Genomic DNA, 18,963 nt, shown 5'->3' with positions numbered 1-18,963 from the left:
TCTTTTTCACACGTACTGTTCTCGAGCCAGGCATTGCCCCCCATTTTGTATCTTTGCATTTCGTTTTTCCTGCCTAAGTGGAGTCTCTTGCATTTGTCACTGTTAAACTTCATTTTATTAATTTTGGCCATTCATCTCTCTAATCTGTCAAGATCGTTTTGAATTCTGCTCCTGTCCTCTGGACTATTGGCTCTCCCTCCCAATTTGGTGTCGTCTGCAAACTTGATGATCATGCCTTCTAGCCCTTCATCTGAGTCATTAATAGAGATCCTGAACAGGACTGGGCCCAGGATGGAACCCTGCTGATGGCCCTCCGCTTGTCACTTCTTTCCAGGATGAAGAGGAGGAAGCCTTGGGGAGAATCACCCTCTGGGTTCGTCCTTTTAACCAATTCCAGATCCACCTCACCGTAGTTTTGCCTAGCCCACATTGGACTAGTTTCCTTGCCAGAAGGTCATGGGGGACCTTGTCGAAGGCCTTCCTGAAATCCATTCTCTGCTTTGAACTGGATTATATGGCAGTGTGAACTCAGATAACCCAGTTCAAAGAAGATAATGTGGATTATCTGCCTTGCTATTCTGGGTTACATGGCAATGTTGAAGGGCCCTTTGATACTTGATGAATTGCACTTTGTTATGTTTGCCTTAGGGTACCCATAAATTGGAAATGACTTGAGGGCACACAACAACAACAACAATTTAAAACACTTTAATCTGATCAGAGGATAACCTTGTTAGTCAGATAATGTAACAGAGCTGCTTATTTGTGCTCCAGCTGCATTTACTTAGATGATTGTTAGTTAGGAAATTCTGCCTCAAATGGATATTTTTGTACTGCATGGCCATCCAGACCAACTCCCTTCACCAGAGCAAGAAAACATAATCAAAGCCCTCCTGACAAAGAGCCATCCAGCCATAGATATAGATCTATATGATTCTCTCTCACACACACACATATGGAAGATGTAATATCATAGATTTGAAAGGGATCCCTAAAGAAGAACAATGATATGTTGCATGTTCCAGAGTAGGCAAACCAGACAATCTCATATCAACACTGACAAAGAAACAAGAAATACTGTTTACCCACAAGCAGAAAGGCATTACATAGATTAGAAACCAACTTTCTCATTACTTTCTTTTCAAGATCACCAGACTGGATCACAGCAACGTGTGGCAGGGGACGGCTAGTGTGTGTGTGTGTGTGTGTGTGTGTGTGTGTATGGATGGCATAGGCCAACTTTGGCCCTCCATGTGTTTTGGACTTCAACTCCCACAAATCCAAACAGCCAGTAGGAAGTCCAAAATACCCGGAGGGCCAAAATTTGTCCATGCCCATATGTGTGTGTGTGTGTGTGTGTGTGTGTGTGTGTATCGCAGTGATTGGTTTGGGGGGGGGGGGCGCCAAAATATTCTTTGCTTACCATTGAAAATTACCTAGGGCCGCCTCTGGTCCTCACATTTGAATTTGAATGTGTTATTTAACACTAATATTCATGTTACTGAGAAGTCTTTATTAGGGGTGTGATTGGAAAACAAGACTTAATCTGTTCAGATTTGAAAGGTGGTTCAGTTTGACTTGCGTTCAATCAACATGAAAGTTCTGCTTGGGAAATCTAAACCTGGGTTGCTATGAGTTTTTCAGGTTTTATGGCCGTGTTCCAGCAGCATTCTCTCCTACTGTTTTGTCTGCATCTGTGGCTGGCATCTTCAGAGGTTCTGTTAGCAGTGAGGGAAGTGGAGTGTATATATACCTGTGGAATTTCCAGGGTGGGAGAAAGCTTTTTGGCACTTGCCAAAAGCCTCTCTGAGTCCCCCTCGGGGTTTGAGAAGGGCGGGGTAGAAATGTTGGAAATAAATAAGTAAATAAATAGGAAGGTTAAGAAATAGCTATACCTACTTCTTAGTTTATAACAGACTTGCATGACATCTGCAAACACAGGTGCCACTATTTAGAGGCCTAGTAGATAGCTGTTATAGACACAGGTCAATGTAAGTATCTTTATTGAAAAGAAATCATTCTCTTCTGTAAGCATAATGGCAAAAGACAAAAGCTTAATCCAGCCTGAGAAAACCTAAAAGAAGCACTGACCCCTGCTACTCCTTCCACAATGGTGCTGTTTCTGGCCTTTTGAATCTGTTTGCAGGAAAATGGTGGTGGCTAGAGGCAGCTGGCCCCTGAGGTGGCACTAGCACTTTGCCCTCAGTTTGCCAGCACATTGCCTCTACATGGATGTCATAGAGGTGCAGAACTCACATTAACCAATTGACCATATTTGCTTTCTATTCAAGTGTCACCTTCTTTTTAGGAATCAACCAATCAGGAACAAAATCTAAAACCTGGGAACAAACCCAGATTAAAAAATCCCATGATTTCCGATTGCAGGGACATACAGACATGTGAAGATCCGCATATTCCGCTCAAAACTGCGATATTCCTGCACCTGGAAATCTTGCATTTTTTGACTTTTGTAGCAATTGCTCCTGCAATTACAGGGAACAGCATCTGGCCAGCCTCCTGTTTGCTGTGGAAGCTCCTGGGATAAAGGTACTGTCTAGACAGGTCCCCAGAAGGGAATTTTACTCCTGAAAGAGTTTTCATGGGGAAACAGTGTCTCCACAGAAGCTTTATCACCAATCCTTGTTTTCACAACAAGACAAACTTTTCAAGATCCAATTATCACTTTCACAGAGATAGAAAGTGAGGTGAAATCTTCTCAACGGGGGCACAGACAACAAAATAAACACCTCAGGGGTGTTAACCCTTCCCTATGCTATCCAATACACACACACACACACACACACACACACACACACACACACACACATATGGCTGGAGTTACACTTTAAAATGTACTTGTTCTGACTTACATACAAATTCAACTTAAAAACAAACCTACAGAACCTATCTTGTTCATAACTTGGGGACTGTGTACATATTCTGATGTAGCCACTTACTGCATTTACTGTATGATAATTTCTTTGAGTTCCATTATGACCTTTCTCTGACACAATTTTGGGTCTTGGGCTGGTAAGGAAACAAATCAGATCAAGTTATTTGATTGGTATGGGGTTGCATTTAAACAGACCTGCAATCACTGTATATTTACTACTCTAAAGACATCCAATCCTATCTGATCCTGGCCAAGAGACCACCAACAAATATTATGTAAGCAATATTTCAGAGGACAGAAGTTGTAAAACCAGTTCTGAACACTCTTTGTCTAAGAAAACCCTATATAATCCATCATAAGTCAACAGGTAACTTGCAGCCTTGTCAGACACACCACTGGAATAACCCTGGATCACCGCGGATCACAGCGATCCTTGTAGTGGTCACATGGAGTGTGGAGACCTGTCGCCCCACACCATCCTGTCTCCCCCCCACCTCATCAGACAGGAGGAAACCTCCTTAAGCTGGCTTGACCCATCTTTCCCTATGGAAAGATGAGAGTTGCCCAGCAGCCACCGCCGACAATTTTTGGGCAGCAGTGGCAGGGTGTGTGTGCTTCAGTTCAGCCACAGATCTGCCCTGGAAGAATTTTTCCAGGGTATGATGGGAGCCATTGGGCTGAACTAAAACAACCCCATCACTGCCCCTGAAAAAAAAGTGTGTGTGAAGAGGTTCTTGAAGGCACATGTAGACACTCCATCACCTTATCTAATCTAATCTTGAAATATATCAGTGTGCAAAACCTCAGTTTATAGAAAGATGGGAGGGGTACTTTATGGTTGCTCTAATAGACCAGAAGATATGACCACAATACAGACTTTGTGTCTTTTTGTTGCACTCCAGACCAGGAAGAAGCCCTCTGACTTAAAAACACCACACAGCTGTGTAAAAATGCCAGCAGTTTATTGTAGGTAATTTAAAAAGCATTAGCAATAAAACGCTGCAAAGAAATAGGTAAATCCAAGTAGGTAGAAAGATAAGCAGGAACAAATAATCCAGGAAATAAATCCATCAAAGTACATGAAAAACTCAAAACAGAAACTTCCGAGGTAAAACTCCAAATTATGAAATCAAACAAGGTATAACTTGAATCTTTCGAATGCAAGGCTGCGAGATTCGCCACTACGTCTTGATCCAGTTCCAAAGTTGCTTCACCTGACCACAAATTCTGTACTTGGCACTTTTATCCCCTAATCTACTCTAAATTCTCGCCAGAAACTTGTTTCTATTCAGCCTCAATTCTGTTATAATTTTCTCTCTCGCCTAGCAGAGCAACGGAGAGATTGTTGAACAAATCTGTTTTGTCTGACAACAATCCTTCTATCTTTTAGTTGCAATGAATTTCTGCAGCTGGGCCAGGTGCCGAGCTTTTCTCAGGCTCAAAGCCCTGGAAATTCTCTGGTAACAATTCAGGCCCTCTTCCAGAGACCATCCCATCATCCCCAAACCCCTCAGGAACATTCTCATCAGCAAAGACACTTTGAACAGGAATCCCATTGTCATTCTCTGCATCTAAAGCACCCTCATCATTAGAAACAGCATTGCCAATCATAACATCCAGAGATCATTAGACACAATCACAGGCTGAACTCCAACACTTATACAGTATTAAACATGGCTACTCTATTTAAGAATAAAAGAATTAACAGTTAATATTTAGTGAATTGTTAAGAATTGGACATAGATCTTCCTTACACTTTAACCTTTTTCTCCTAACTTGTCAATTTCTGTGTTTCAGATTAGTTATATATCCTAAAAATCTGTATTCCAATTACAAACAAAGTAGATGGTCATCAGAATGATGTCCTGAGACTTTTATTGGGCTAGACCACTTCAGAGTGTTGCTGAATTAATCACATAGCTCAAAGTTTTGTTGTGGGAAGAAGATTTTGCCCATTGTATTTTAGCAGTGTCCAAAGACCTTCATGTCTCCCTAATGTGTTGATTTTTATAAATCAGAGAACCTTTTTATGTCCCGGATCCCTCCAATAAATAGGACATTATTGACAATCTGAACATTGGGATCCTGCAGGAACCGCATCTCAAAGTTGTGTGGCTCATTCTTGGAGGATTTACTAAATCAAATTTTGGGTTATATTCTTTTGTGCACATCACAAAAGCCCATGGCTTTTACTGTGCATTGAAATAAGGTGGGCAAATAATCTCTAAAATAGAACATGAAACGAATAAATAGACTCCAAGGCAAATGATGATGCTTAGCTTACTTTATTGATAAATGGAATTGGGATAGTCCAAGCTGTTCACTAGCAAACAGATGAAAGCAGAAACAGGATTAGCTTTATTTGTGGCAATGCCTGAAATGATTAATTTCAGTCTTGTGCATCTTGATATTAATTGCATCTTCCAACTTTCCTTAGTTTAAGCCTTCTACCACTTTGTCTAAAAGAGGAGGAAAACATAGAAGTTGAGAAGCCAAAATATGCAAAATTTACTTAGGAAAAAAAAAACATCAGGTATTTCCAAATAGGCTCAACTGAGACACTCCGGTAACAGAATGTCTTCCTTCTGGAGACTGGACTAGTGCCAACAATGCCCTTATTTCCTGGCTGTTCATCTGAGTATTTGTGGTCTACTGAAATAGTGGCTTGATTTCACATGTACCAGATAGTGGTCTTCACTATGTGGGAGCTATAAAATTGTTTTAGAGTGATTTCTGTGATTCCTTGTACACCAACTTTAGATCTGCTACTACAGAAGAGGGTAAAATTAAAAACTAAACAGGTCAGACATGTTGAAATTGGCAACCTTTGCTACTTTTCTGTTCATGTAATCTCCTCCCCTCAATCTGACCTGAATCATATTCTTCCAAAGCAAAACAGAAAGCACCACACATCCTCGGTGCAGTGGTCTATTTTGGCCCTGACAGTAGACTACTGACCTTTCCTAAAATTTAGCTATTCAGATTTCTTCCATACGTACATAAAGGCATTACAGTAAAAACACTCATTTCGATATGTTCGGTTATTAACACCACACAGTGGGATGTACAGAAAATGACATGGTCTCCTGGGGTAGCCATGGCAGTCAATCTGAAAAGAGAGTAAAGGCAGGTTTTAATGTCTCTTCCTTCCCTCTTGAGACCATGGGAACTTTTTGATGACCACAAAAACTAGCAGAGATTAACAAAGTGGATGGATGCAGTGACATGTTTATTTCATGGAATAAATTTATCTACATGGAAAACTTGTCTTTGTGAACTTCACATCCAATAGAATGAACAGAGACTGGTTATAGTTCTAGCATCATTTGCAGAACATCCTTTCTAGCTAGGACATCTCTTGTTTGAAGAAGCTGGATATCATAGACTTAATCATGTAAAGTAAGAGATTTTTTTTAAAAAAATGTTATTACATGAACTATTGAATAGATATATTATGCAGGGCATTGAAAAGTCACAGCTAATACTATTTCAAGTTCAAACTTCTGTAGAATGAATAGTGCACATTGCACACTTTTCCTCAAGGTGAGGATGCCATTTGTCTTGGGAGATCTCAGGCTGAAGGGAGGAAAAGCTATTCCAGCCAGTTGGTCCAGCCAGTCCTGGATTCCTCCTTCCTGGGGCTATGTCCGTCCTTGCTGCTTATTGTATTGTTTTAATCTGCTTCTGTAAACCGCTCTGAGCCAAATTGGGAGTAGCAATATACAAGGTAAATAATAAATAAATAAATAAATAAATAAATAAATAAATGTTGCAAGCATGCACATTCATATGCTTTATCCAGGATGGCAGCAACACATTACAGGAGATCTCCCTGCCCACTTTGGACAAGAAGAGAAAGCAACTCCAGACCACCCAAAAGGCAGGTCGCTCCAATGAAGGTGTGTGTGTATGTTAAAACTGCAAGCAATGACAAATGAAAAAAATTGTCCAATGACAAATGAAAAAAATAATAATTAAAAATGGGTGGAATTTAAAAAGACTGGCATCTTTATTCCATATATCAAATGAATAAAGGAGACTGTTGTTAAGGAGGATTGTTTTTCTTCTTTTTCTGACCTGAGGAGGAGGGGCAGAAGAAGAATGATCCTAAAGGTAGATTTGTTGTGATATAATGGTAGCCCAAGTTTATTATTTTATTTTATTTCCAATATTTCTATCCCGCCCTTCTCAAACCCCGAGGGGGGACTCAGGGTGGCTTACAAACCAGCCACAATTTGAAGCTCAATATAATACAAATATAAACACAAATAGCAACCGTTTAAAACAGTAAATAAAACATTAAGTTAAAAACATGTTAAAACATTGTCATCAACCATATAGCCAATTTCAGTCCAGTTCAACATCCAAGGTGCTGCCATGCTTGCTGTCCAAAGGCCTGGTTCACATGATAAATTCCATGGTCAACGAAGAATTTGAATTTATGTTATTTTTATCAACTCCAGTACTATAAACATTATTCTACTGGTTCTCTCAACAGTATAGCTAGTTACTGTAAGAAATAAAAGCAAGGATGAAACATAGTGGTATCAAAATAACAATAATTAATATATTGAATGTGCTTAATCAGAAGGCATATTATGAATACGGTACTTATAATAATTAGCATGGGGCTGTAAGATAGCAACCCTGCCCTAAGGACTATCACCTCTTAAAGGTTTGCAGCACCTAATCAACAAATACAATGAAAAGTCTCAAATCCAGAGCAAATTTTTGATTGTCAATATAAAACCCTACAAATAGTGTGAACTGCTTGGGAAATAGTACTTCTATCAAAGGTTGAGATATTTGCTTTTGTGTTTTCTTTAAAGTGACTTCAATCCTTTTTGAAAGAAAATGTATGTAGAACTCCCTTTCAGTTGTAATTAATTTTTTTAAAAGATTTTATTATTGGAAGGGGTGTGAACAGAGAGGAACTTTAATTCATATGTTCCCAAATTAGAAATTTTGGGAAACAGGTACAGTATTGAATGTAACAGATTAAATCACATCTCAGTATATGAACAATGATGGTAGACTTTTATTACTATCTATTTTTATAAACAGAATCAAATGTTTGCTTCATAAAACACAAAACCTTTTTTAGTATCACTGGTTAGAATGTAGAAAAAGCATACACAAGGAAGACTGAAATCTGCTTAAGGGCCATTTCACAGTTACCTCAATTAATTGCACTAGTATCACACAACACTTCAAATTGATTTCACATGTTTTGCATTATACAGTCATCAGTCTATGTAAGTTTCATTATTATTCCATTATTATTCCAAACTAGATGAACAGTTGGCTAGCATTTCTCAGGTTGAGTTTTACTTCTCATCTTTAAAGCCTTAACCAACGTAACTTTACATTCGTGCCATGCAAATCTCTCAGAGTAAAAAAGTATAATGCAAATGTTAGTTTAATGGTAGGCAAGTTTTCTTCTCATTGTTCTTTACTTTCGGGGGGAATGGTTCAAATGTCTGAAATCATAGGTAAATTACCAATAAGAAGACATAGTAAGCACTCACCAGCAGAGCTTCAACGGCAACATCTAGAATGAAAGCAAGAAATAGGTAAACATTTTAAAGTTCTGATTAATAACACAAACCAATCTGAAAGTCACTTGAGACCACTCTGTTCTTGCTAGACAATGGAATGCATTTCATTGATTCTTTAATATCTCAAAAGACTTGAATCCTACTATTAATTCCAACTAAGGTAGGTGCAACATAGGTAAACTTTAATGTCAATATACCATTAGTTGGAAGGAAGCTATAAAGGCCATCTAGTCCAACCTCTTCATTCTGCCTTCATGCAGGGAAAGCACAATCAAAGCACCCCTGACAGATGGCCACCCAGCCTTAATAATAATAATAATAATAATAATAATAATAATAATAATAATAGAATTGGAAGGGAGCTCTAAAGGTCACCTAGTCTAACCCCCTTCTATCTTCATGCAGCAAAAGCATAAAGTATGGTACCGCTTGGCCCTGGAAGTCAGTCAGTCTGGCAGGCTGAAAAACTAGGCTTATAATAGAGTATATTGGTATTTAAAATCAGTGTTTGGATATTATCTTAGATACTAGGAGTCCCCGGTGCCACAGTGGGATAAACTGGCAGGACTGCCGATCGACAAATCACAGATTCGAATCCGGGGAGAGCGCAGATGAGCTCCCTCTGTCAGCTCCAGCCCCCCCTATGGGGACATGAGAGAAGCCTCCCACAAGGATGGTAAAACATCAAAAACATTCGGGTGTCCCCTGGGCAATGGCCAATTCTGTCACACCAGAAGCGACTTGCAGTTTCTCAAGTCGCTCCAGACAAGAAAAAAAAATCTTAGATCCCATATGGAGAGCAAGATGGGATAAAAATGAAGTGTGTGTGCCTTTGTTGTCTGTCGACTTTTGGTGACCTCATGAATTTCCTAAGGTTTTCTAGTGCAAGAAATATTATATGGTGGTTTTGCTATTTTTTTCCTCTGAATCATAGCCAATTATATAAAATACAATCAAATAAAATGGATCACTCCCACCCCCTTGAAGAGGATTAAAGACTTAATAGATTTGAATCTCATGGATAATTTCTTATCAAAAAGGATCCTTTGCAATCCTTTGCAATGCCTGACTCACCTGAGTATAAGAAGAAGTATGTCAGACTGAGGAGCAGGAAGCTTGCCCCCTTAATGATTATCTGTGTGATTGAGAGTGGTCACACCAGAGTCTCTGCTAATGTTCTCCAGAGAAGACAATGTTCAGATTCCACTGTCAAAGAAAGGATGTTTTACATCTTTGCCTTCATGTATATATAGGCATCTACCTGAAACCTTGGTTATGAAATCTTCCTTCGACGTGATATATTGACATGTAAATCTAATATGACAGACCATTGTGGTGAGCTGGACCAGTTCCAACTCCCTGCATAATGCACATGATAAATGTATTTATTTTTTTATTTATCAGCTTTATAAGGCAACTTATAGTAAGTTCAAACTAAGACAGAAGAAATGCAAAGGAGAACATCTCACATTACAAATAAAGAGCAGTGGGGAAATTGTCAAAGTAAAAGTACTTACCATAGATACCTGCCATAGATGCAGGCGAGACGTCAGGAGAGACTGCTTCTAGAATATGGCCATACACCCTGAAAACCAACAACAACCCAGTGATTCCAGCCGTGAAAGCCTTCAACAATCCAAAGTAAAATTAATTTACAGAACTGAAAAATTGAGGAAACTAAAAGAAAGGGGTTACTCAGTGGAAAGCATTCTGTTTAGGTGCCATCACTGCATAGTCTCTTTTGTGGTTTATTTCTTCTACTCATGATACTCCAAAAAGTATGTTTACTAAATATCTAGAGTACAGGCAGACATGTGGAGAGCTAGGGTGGCTGGTTGATACTCTGCTATAAAGGCAGCAAATCCACTAATGATTTTACTTTCCAGTTCTGATATGATCTAAGTTGTACAGGTGCTCTCCTAGAGCTGGACGGACGCTATCCGTTAAGAGGGTTGACACTGACAGAGCTCCTGTTCAGCGTGATGTAGCAGAAAGAAGAGCAGCAGCAAACTCAAGAGATCCTTTGGCCACCTTGGTGAAAAGTGGTCCTTTGGCTTTCTCCGGGCCCTTTTCACACAGTTATGTCACTATGAGTCCACTTTAATGGCAGTGTGTGTGTCATAGGGACTACTAGGATCTCCATTTTAGGGAGGCACTAGAAAAGTGCTCTGGCTGAGAATTCTGAACCCCTTTCTGTAAACAGCAAATTTTAATAGGAGTTGTCATGGCAGTTAAAATGGAATGATAATGAATCAAACGATGTGACCAAACATAATTGTGTCATGTGAAAGAACCCTCTACTACCAAGCTGTGAAGGATTTTAAAACTTAAGACAAGCAGTTCTGAATTGAGCCATGTACATCTAACACTGAAACAATGGAATGGAATCAAACTGGCTATTTATATTTTTATATGAAACTTGAAAAGATCAGCAAGTCGCACTGCCACCGCGTACATTTCCCAATTCACGCTTGTACTCTCCTGATCATGATACTTTTTCAATCTCTATTTTTATAGAAGACCATTCATATTCTAAAAGTATTTTCAGAAAGATCTCTTGTTCTAGAAACTGATGGGCATTATTTCTATTAACAAAGTCACTCTTTTAAGGAAAATGTTTTTTAAAAAGCTGTTGGAAAACAATGAAGGATTATAATATATCCTCCATACTTGAATTTTGAAGGAGAGCAGGTTTGCAGAATATTGTGTTTTGTCCATGCATGTTTGCATTCATGTCTCCACATATTTTCTCTCCATAATATTTGATACAAAAAATACCTTTCAACTAGATCCAAGTTGTGGGGTGCCAATGATTGTTACTAATTTGTTTCCGTGTGCCACTGCTACTATTCAGATTCATTCATACTGTTTGTATTTTATGTTTGGAAAGCTGCATGATTTTAGAAATACAAGGACTTCTTCATATGGCCCTTTCGGGCCATGCCATTGTGCTGGCTATTGCTGGCAAAAGAGAAGGTGTGCAGGGCGGCTCGTGGCACCCCACACACCCTCCCCCCTCTCCTAATCACATGGAGGGGATGGGACAGGGTGTGTTGGCACACTTTCCCTCTCCTCATCAGATGGCAGAAAGTGTGGCAACATGTGTTGCCCTGCTGTCCTTGCCTCCATCACATAGGGAAATGGGGATGAAAGTGCAGGTAGCTCCATCTTCCCCCCCAACTTTGGGAGGAAAGTGGGCAGGGCCTGCCATATGTCATGTGATGGCGCACAGCAGCCCCCATCCTTGGTGCAAAGCAAAGCGGCAAAACAGGAAAAAAAATCCCCCCATGTGAAGAGGTGGAAAACAAGCACTGAGAAGACAAACAGATGATAACAATGGTTCAGCTGTGGAATATAGTACCTTAAAAGGTGGAAGACTCTGCTTCATTTAGAGATATTTTAATGCAGAAGGCCAGGCCCGTAGCCAGGATTTCGATTTGGAGGGGGCTGAGTTTGTTTCAGGGGGGGGGGGGGTGAGTCTGAGTGAAAGAGGGTCTACCCTAGCAAACCTTTTGTTTCGTTACCTCAATACCCCCATGCATATGGGATATATTGAGCATAGTGATCCGATCATGATATGAATAAACATAACAGTTTAAATAATGCATCAGTAAGGCCTTTTCGCTAACCACCATGAGAATTTCGGGGGGGGGGGCTGAAGCCCCTCAAGCCCGCCCCCCGGCTACATGCCTGCAGAAGGCACATGGTCATATCTCAGGGATGTGTTCTCAAGGATTTCTGGTTGCTCTTTCGGGACCCTTTCCAACCATTCTATGAATGATTTCTTCCAGTATTCCAACTCCTCAATCTGTTCTCTATCATGCCTAGTCTTTAGTTTCCATTTGCTCATGTGCATGTGCACAGTTGAGGTACAACAACAGAGGATATTCTGTGATGAGGATTAACTACTCTGCCATGTGGTGGAACAGTTATATAACAAAAGAGACCACAGACACACTGGGCAAGGATAATGCTTTTCCTCCTAAGGTTAAAAACCCCATTCTCAACATACCTTCAAAAATATATTCAGCCTTTTGATATATGCTATGGTATGAAATGAAACTCAACAAGAAAAATCAAGACACAACACAGTTGCAAGTTAAATGTTTTAATGCCAAATTGCAAACCCAACACTCTAGTTAGGGAATGTTTCTTGATCATTCATTAGTAGGTTTCTCACATTGTCCATAACTCCTTAAGTACACAGGTTCAGCACTATTCCTAGAAAAAAAAAGTAAAATGTAAGACATATTGAAAGTATGTTAATGGGTATTTGAAATCTATAGCTACTTTTTTTAAAAAAGTGCACTATTCATTTTGTGACATAGTCCTGCAATAGACCACATTCATCTTTCCTATAACATTTTTCCTCTATATAACAAAAAATTATTATGATAGACCACTTTTACAAGAGGAACTTATTAGAGGGAGTTGGGACTCTTTCAGAGCCCTTCCACACAGCCCTTTATCCTAGAATATCAAGGCAGAAAATCACACATTATCTGAGAGTGGACTCAGATAACCCAGTTCAAAGCCATAACTTCCCTTTTGCTCAGTTCTCTTCCATAAAACAAAACAAAACAAAATCAAGGAACTTCACAGTTTTGCTGTTAATTCCAGGTACAGATAGGGATTTCCATTAATGACCATTAATGATTAAGCATTTCCTTACTAATTACAACCCTTTCTTTGTTGTTTTGCAAAGGTTCCTGCAGTTTGCAAGCCAGCTCGTGCAAATCTCTTTCTGCCTATGCACATTTGCCAATCAAACAAAAGTACTTCCCTCTTATGGAATATATAAAATAGAAAAATGCTTGTAATTGCAAACTACATATTTACTTTTTTAATTAATTGTGCAAAGCACCCCGCTCATGCATACCTCCAGCTTAAGCGTGGTTTGGCAATTAAAAGTACAACTCTTTCTTGCAGAATACACAAAACAGGGAAAGGCTAGTAATTTCAAAATGTATTTTTTACTTTTTTATTACAGTATTTGATGTATTTCAATTAACATTTCAATTTGTTAGAAAAGGTAGAAGTAATTAGGTTCTTGTAGGTTTTTTTCGGGCTATAGGGCCATGTTCTAGAGGAATTTCTCCTGACATTTTGCCTGCATCTATGGCAAGCATCCTCAGAGGTAGTGAGGTCTGTTGGAAATAGGAAAATGGGTTTATATATCTGTGGAATGACTGGGGTGGGGCAAAGAGCTCTCTGCTGAAGCTAGGTGTGAATGTTTCAGCTGACCACCTTCATTAGCATTTGAAGGCCTGGCTGAGCCTGGGAAAATGTTCTGTTGAGAGGTGTTAAGATGTGCCTGGTTGTTTCCTCTCTGCTTTTTTGCTGTTGCAATTTGAGAGTTTTTTTTAATACTGGTAGCCAGATTTTGTTCATTTTCATGGTCTCCTCCTTTCAGTTGAAATTGTCCACATGCTTGTGGATTTCAGTGGCTTCTCTGTGTAGTCTGACATGGTGGTTGTAGTCTGACCACCATGTCAGACTACACAGAGAAGCCATTGAATCTGGGCAGCAGGGTTCAAATCATTGTTCAGCCATGGAAACCCACTGGATGACCTTGACCAAGTCACACTCTCTCACTTATTGCGATCCCATGAAGTAGAAGTAGTTTTGCTAGTTTCTTTCTCTTAAATATAGCCTGGACTGCTTTGGTGGTCTCCCATCTGAGTACTGGTCAAGACCAACCCCACTTAGCTTCTAAGATCAGATTAACTCTGATGTCTTTAGTGTATTTAGCCCCCATTTTATCCTCTCAGGTCACTTACTCTGTTCCAGAGAGAGTCAAAGGTAAATTTCCTTTGCAATGAAAACCCCATGATCAGTTCACCTCAAGATCACTGTTAAGTCAAAAACAACTTGAAGGCACCAAATAGAAACAAACGTTAAAAGGATTCAAGTACCATTTGTTCGAAACTGATAGGAACTGGAATATCATTTTTGCGAATATAGCTGAGCATTGCCCCTGGGCTTCCAACAGCCCCCCTCCCAATTTGCAAATAGTCCATATTTTTATGAAACACCATAAGCAAGGAAATAATTTTATATAGTCCAGTTGGTGGACTGTTTGTGAGATCATATCTATATAATTTTAAACTGATGAAACTGCATCAGTCTATTGAACTTCTACTTGGATTCCTGTTTTGGATGTTTATCAGCCTAATGACTCATTCCTTATCCTTCCAAAATATATCAGTGTATAAGCAGATAGAGGAAACACTAATAGAAACAGAATTCAGCTTTCCTTTGTATCACATTGCTATTACTTGTTCCTCAGAACAATTAAGCATCACTGTATACTTACAGAGCTTTAACACAGAAGTCACATTTGTTGTTATATGTATGGCCATCAGAACCACAGTGAGGTTGATAGTTCAAAGGGCACATTTTGGTTTCTGCTGAAAACGCCTCGCAGAAATCCTACAAACAGAACCAGACTCAGTATTTCTGTTAAATTCGGTTTCAGTCCCCAGTCACAAAATAAGCAGTGAGATTTTATTTTTGTGTGTTTGGATTTTTTCCCATGTATTCATGCCTTTCATTATAGCAGTGTTGATCGCATTTTTAGCCGCTGCTTGTGTGTATGTGTCTTCAGGCTGCCTGTCAGTTTACTGTGGCCCCATGAATTTCATAGGGTGCTATTAGGCAAAAGGTAGTTTTGCCAGTTCCTTCCTCTGCAAGCACCACCTGGTATTCATTGGCAGTCTCCCACACAAAGGCAGCCAGGGAAAGGAGGGGAAAAGAAGGGAGCAAATCCTCCTACCCCCATGTCACTCTGTTGTCCTGGCTGACATCAGTCCAAGTGACAAGTGACATACACTAGCCATATTGCGCTCACTGACTGCTATGATGACAAAATGGAAGGGGGATGGTGCTGCTAGACAGTCAGGCTCCTTCTGACTTTTGCAGTTGTGGGAAGTGGATCAAAACCATCCTGATACCAATCTGGAATTTGACCATCCAGGTTGGCCCCACAATACAGTGCCATGTACAGCTGCCCTATGTCTTGGGCAACCAGAGTTTGAATTCTTCCTTGGCCATAGTAAGTCACTTGGTGAACTTGGGAAAGTCACACACTCAGCTCTAAGGGAGGCAAAAGAAAAACCTATGTGGACAAATCCTGCCAAGTAAATACATAATAGGTTCACCTTAGATTCACCATAAGTTGGAAGTGATGTGAAGGCATTCAACATGACAGATGGATGTTTAAATACTTTAAAATTAAACCATTAACACAATTCCCAGACACATGCACACCATGTTGATGTTCCAGTCTGAGATTTTCACCCTTTTCACTACTGCATATTGTTGGCTAGGGATGATGGAAGCTATAATCCAATACATATGAAAGGCTAGAGGCAGATTGGGGGAAGTTAAATTGGCACATTCTAAATGCTATTGTCAAAATGTTTGTATTGCTGGATCAACAATTTACTTACCTTAAGACACTTTCCATTATGTTTCTTCCCAACTGTTCTCTCCCTGGGGGGAGGAGAGAGAGAGAGAGAGAGAGAGAGAGAGAGAGAATAATTTAATAAAGATCTTCCTATATTTAGGTCAGTCAAACTGTCAGTAGTATTTTTTTTCTTCTGAACAGGAAAGAGCCACGCGAAGACAGGTCCACTGTCTATAGACTTGTGCCATTTTGATTAATATAGACTGATTATCTCTTATTTAGAATTCTGAATCCAAAATACTCCAAAATCACCCACAGGAGTGGCTGAGCTACTGACATCTTTGCTTTTTGCGCAGAGATTTTGTTTCATGCACAAAATAATTAGCATTTTCTGTATAAAATGACCCTCAGGCTATGTGTATAAGATAAATGAATGTTGTGTTTGGACTTGGGTCCCATCTCCAAGATATCTCGTTACATACATATATGCAAATACAGGTATTCCAAAATCGGGGGCGGGGGGGGGGGGGGGTTAATACAGGTCCCAAGCATTTCAGATAAATGATCCTTGACCTGAACATATTTACTATTCCAAATTTTGAAGTTCTTTCATGCAATCTAATGTCCTACTAATCTTATCCATAAAATAAAAATAAAAGGTAGGTACATTTCATCCTTCATTCACTGCTTAGTACATTGGCCTTTGTCCAAGAGGATCTGGATAAAGGGTTATTACATGCACAACACTGAAAGTTCATTAGATCTGATAATCACCATTCCTCACAATGTCTGTGAGGCATGTCTGTGTGAGTAAAATGTAGCTGTTACCCAGGAACACCTGAGTAAATAGTTGACAATTGGAAAAGCACAATTAAAATAAATGTCACAAAATATCATTACAAAAACAAAACAAAAAAACCACTATTCTCACCCAGTAAAGTGTTCTGCATCTATATCAATATATCAATATTACTTACAGTGTTTCACTACAAAGCAGACAGTCATTGTGATAAGTTTTGTCATCTGTTCCACAAACTGGTTTCAACATCCTTGGACAGGGGACCTTATTGCTGTTCCCACGACGGAACTTGTTACAATCCAGCTACAAAAAAATGTGTGCGGCATTGAAGAAGGGAATGCATCTATTTGGTAATCCCAGATTTTAATATTTTAATGATGCCCCTTTTGAATATATCCCTTCCCTTTCACATTCTTCTTTTCTCACACAAGAGAGAGTACACAAGAAGTCATATTAGGGCAACTTACAACTTCACAGAACAATGTTTTCCCCAGGGGGACAGGTTTATTAGCTGTGCCATAGCACTATTTTGGAGAAGGAAGCACACAGTGTTACCCCAGTTAGAGAGTTAACACATTTAAAATATTGTGTACCTTCAAGACACTTCTGAATTATGGTAACTCTAAGACGAACCTATCATGCAGATGTGTTCAGAAGGAGTTTTCTTAAGGCTGAGAGAATGTGACTTGTCTAAGGGCACCAAGTGTCCAAGTGGGCTTCGATGGCCAAGCAGAGTCCCCACCCAATGATCATATACATTGTTCAGAATCCAGAGGATACAAAAGTTAAAAGAGGTGGTTAGTGAGTACAGGCCTGCGCTGCCAAGGCATGAGGGCTCTAGACTGTTTTTGTTATTCTTAACATGTTCAACACCCCCCCCCCGCCCAGAGTAGCAATTCATCTTTTACATTAGTGACAATCACCCCCATGCCCACCTCCATTATTCAACGTCTTTGTAAAGCTAAGCAGAATCTGGCCTGATTAGTTGGATGAGAGACCACCAATGAATACCAGGTGCCATAGACTATATTTCAGAGGAAGGACCTGGCAAATCAACCTCTGAGTATCACTTGCTGAAGAAAATCCTATGAAATTCAACACAAAGCATATATATATAAAAAGTGGACTTCCAGTCATTTTGGAGATGGCATTTTTGATAATGTGCACATCTTCTAAAGATACTTGGAGGCAAAAAAGGGGCCCCATTTGTCCATTCCTGCTTTACAATGTCAAAAGGTCAAGATTCCATATGCTTTTGAATTTCTATGATATTAATGTTCATTTTAGTATAGGAACGCAGATCACAGTAGTCATGGATTTGTCGCAGGTCATCTCTTATTATTCTTTCCACACATACTATCATCTTCAATCCTACCTCTAACTGGGAGGAATGCTGTGGTTCACTAGTGACAGCCCCTGGTCATGTTCCCCAAATTGCTTGGTCATTTTCCTTTGTTGGTTTAACCTGCACTTCCTGAACTATCCAGATGCCTTGGGGCCACAATACCATTGCCGGCATTAAGAAAGACCCAATAGCCAGTGTTCATGTCACTGAGAATTTTCTTGCAGGCAGGAGAGGTTAGAATTGCTAGCCTGAATATAAAACATATCTCAGATATATTTGCTCATGCAATAAACAAAAATGCAGATTTATTTTTATTACATTTAACGTGTAATATTTGGAGAGATAACAAATGCTCTTTTTAAGATCATGAGTGTTATTTAAGATCTGTGCATTAAGACTTCCCTGCCACCGGTGTTTATCCTTATTTTCATGCTTCCCAACTACAGATTTGTACAGTGAGAAGGATGAGGGTGAAGAATTTTTGGTTCTAGGTGATGAACTATGGTATGGTCATTTCCAATGAACAGATAAAGATAAAGACTGATGTATTGCAAACTCAGCATAGGTATATGTCCCCAAATAATTGGACTGCAATGATTTGATAAGTCAGTCATGTAGCACTCTGTCTACCTGCAATGGGGACAAGATTGGGAGTTTGTTGCTTTGTCACCTTCTCTGCATTGCAAATGCCCATTCATGCAGCTTGAAGTGGTAGCAAATGAGACTCATACCTATTTTTTTTGTTTTTACTTCCATTAACAAGCCTATATCTAGCTCCTGATTCAACAAAAAGGTTTCTTACAAACTACATATCCAAGTCCTTTACTTTCTTGTTTTCCAACTAGCCCTCGCTAAACCCGAGAACAATCTAGGGAACAATCCTATGTATGTCTCTTTGAAATGGATAGCAATTGTTCTGTTCTTTCAAAGCTCACATCGCCTGCAATTATACCAGGGAAA

General features: G+C 39.5%; 1 protein-coding gene across 1 annotated transcript in view; it reads right to left on the bottom strand.

Moving 5' to 3' along the window:
• LOC132769018 (ovomucoid-like) overlaps positions 1–18,963 on the bottom strand; it is a 48,679-nt gene that overhangs the window by 10,577 nt on the left and 19,139 nt on the right. The window contains exons 8-11 of the mRNA XM_067464798.1: positions 16,837–16,961; positions 15,903–15,945; positions 14,768–14,883; positions 12,632–12,672 (exon numbers count right to left, since the gene is read on the bottom strand). Of these exons, the coding sequence (XP_067320899.1) occupies positions 12,632–12,672; positions 14,768–14,883; positions 15,903–15,945; positions 16,837–16,961 (325 nt within the window). The remainder of the gene's footprint in view (positions 1–12,631; positions 12,673–14,767; positions 14,884–15,902; positions 15,946–16,836; positions 16,962–18,963) is intronic.

This window comes from Anolis sagrei, chromosome 2, assembly GCF_037176765.1.
Source record: "Anolis sagrei isolate rAnoSag1 chromosome 2, rAnoSag1.mat, whole genome shotgun sequence".
NCBI classification, from domain to species: Eukaryota; Metazoa; Chordata; class Lepidosauria; order Squamata; family Dactyloidae; genus Anolis; species Anolis sagrei.
The sequence above is the reverse complement of the archived record's forward strand: the minus strand, read 5'-3'. Positions and strand labels throughout refer to the sequence as shown.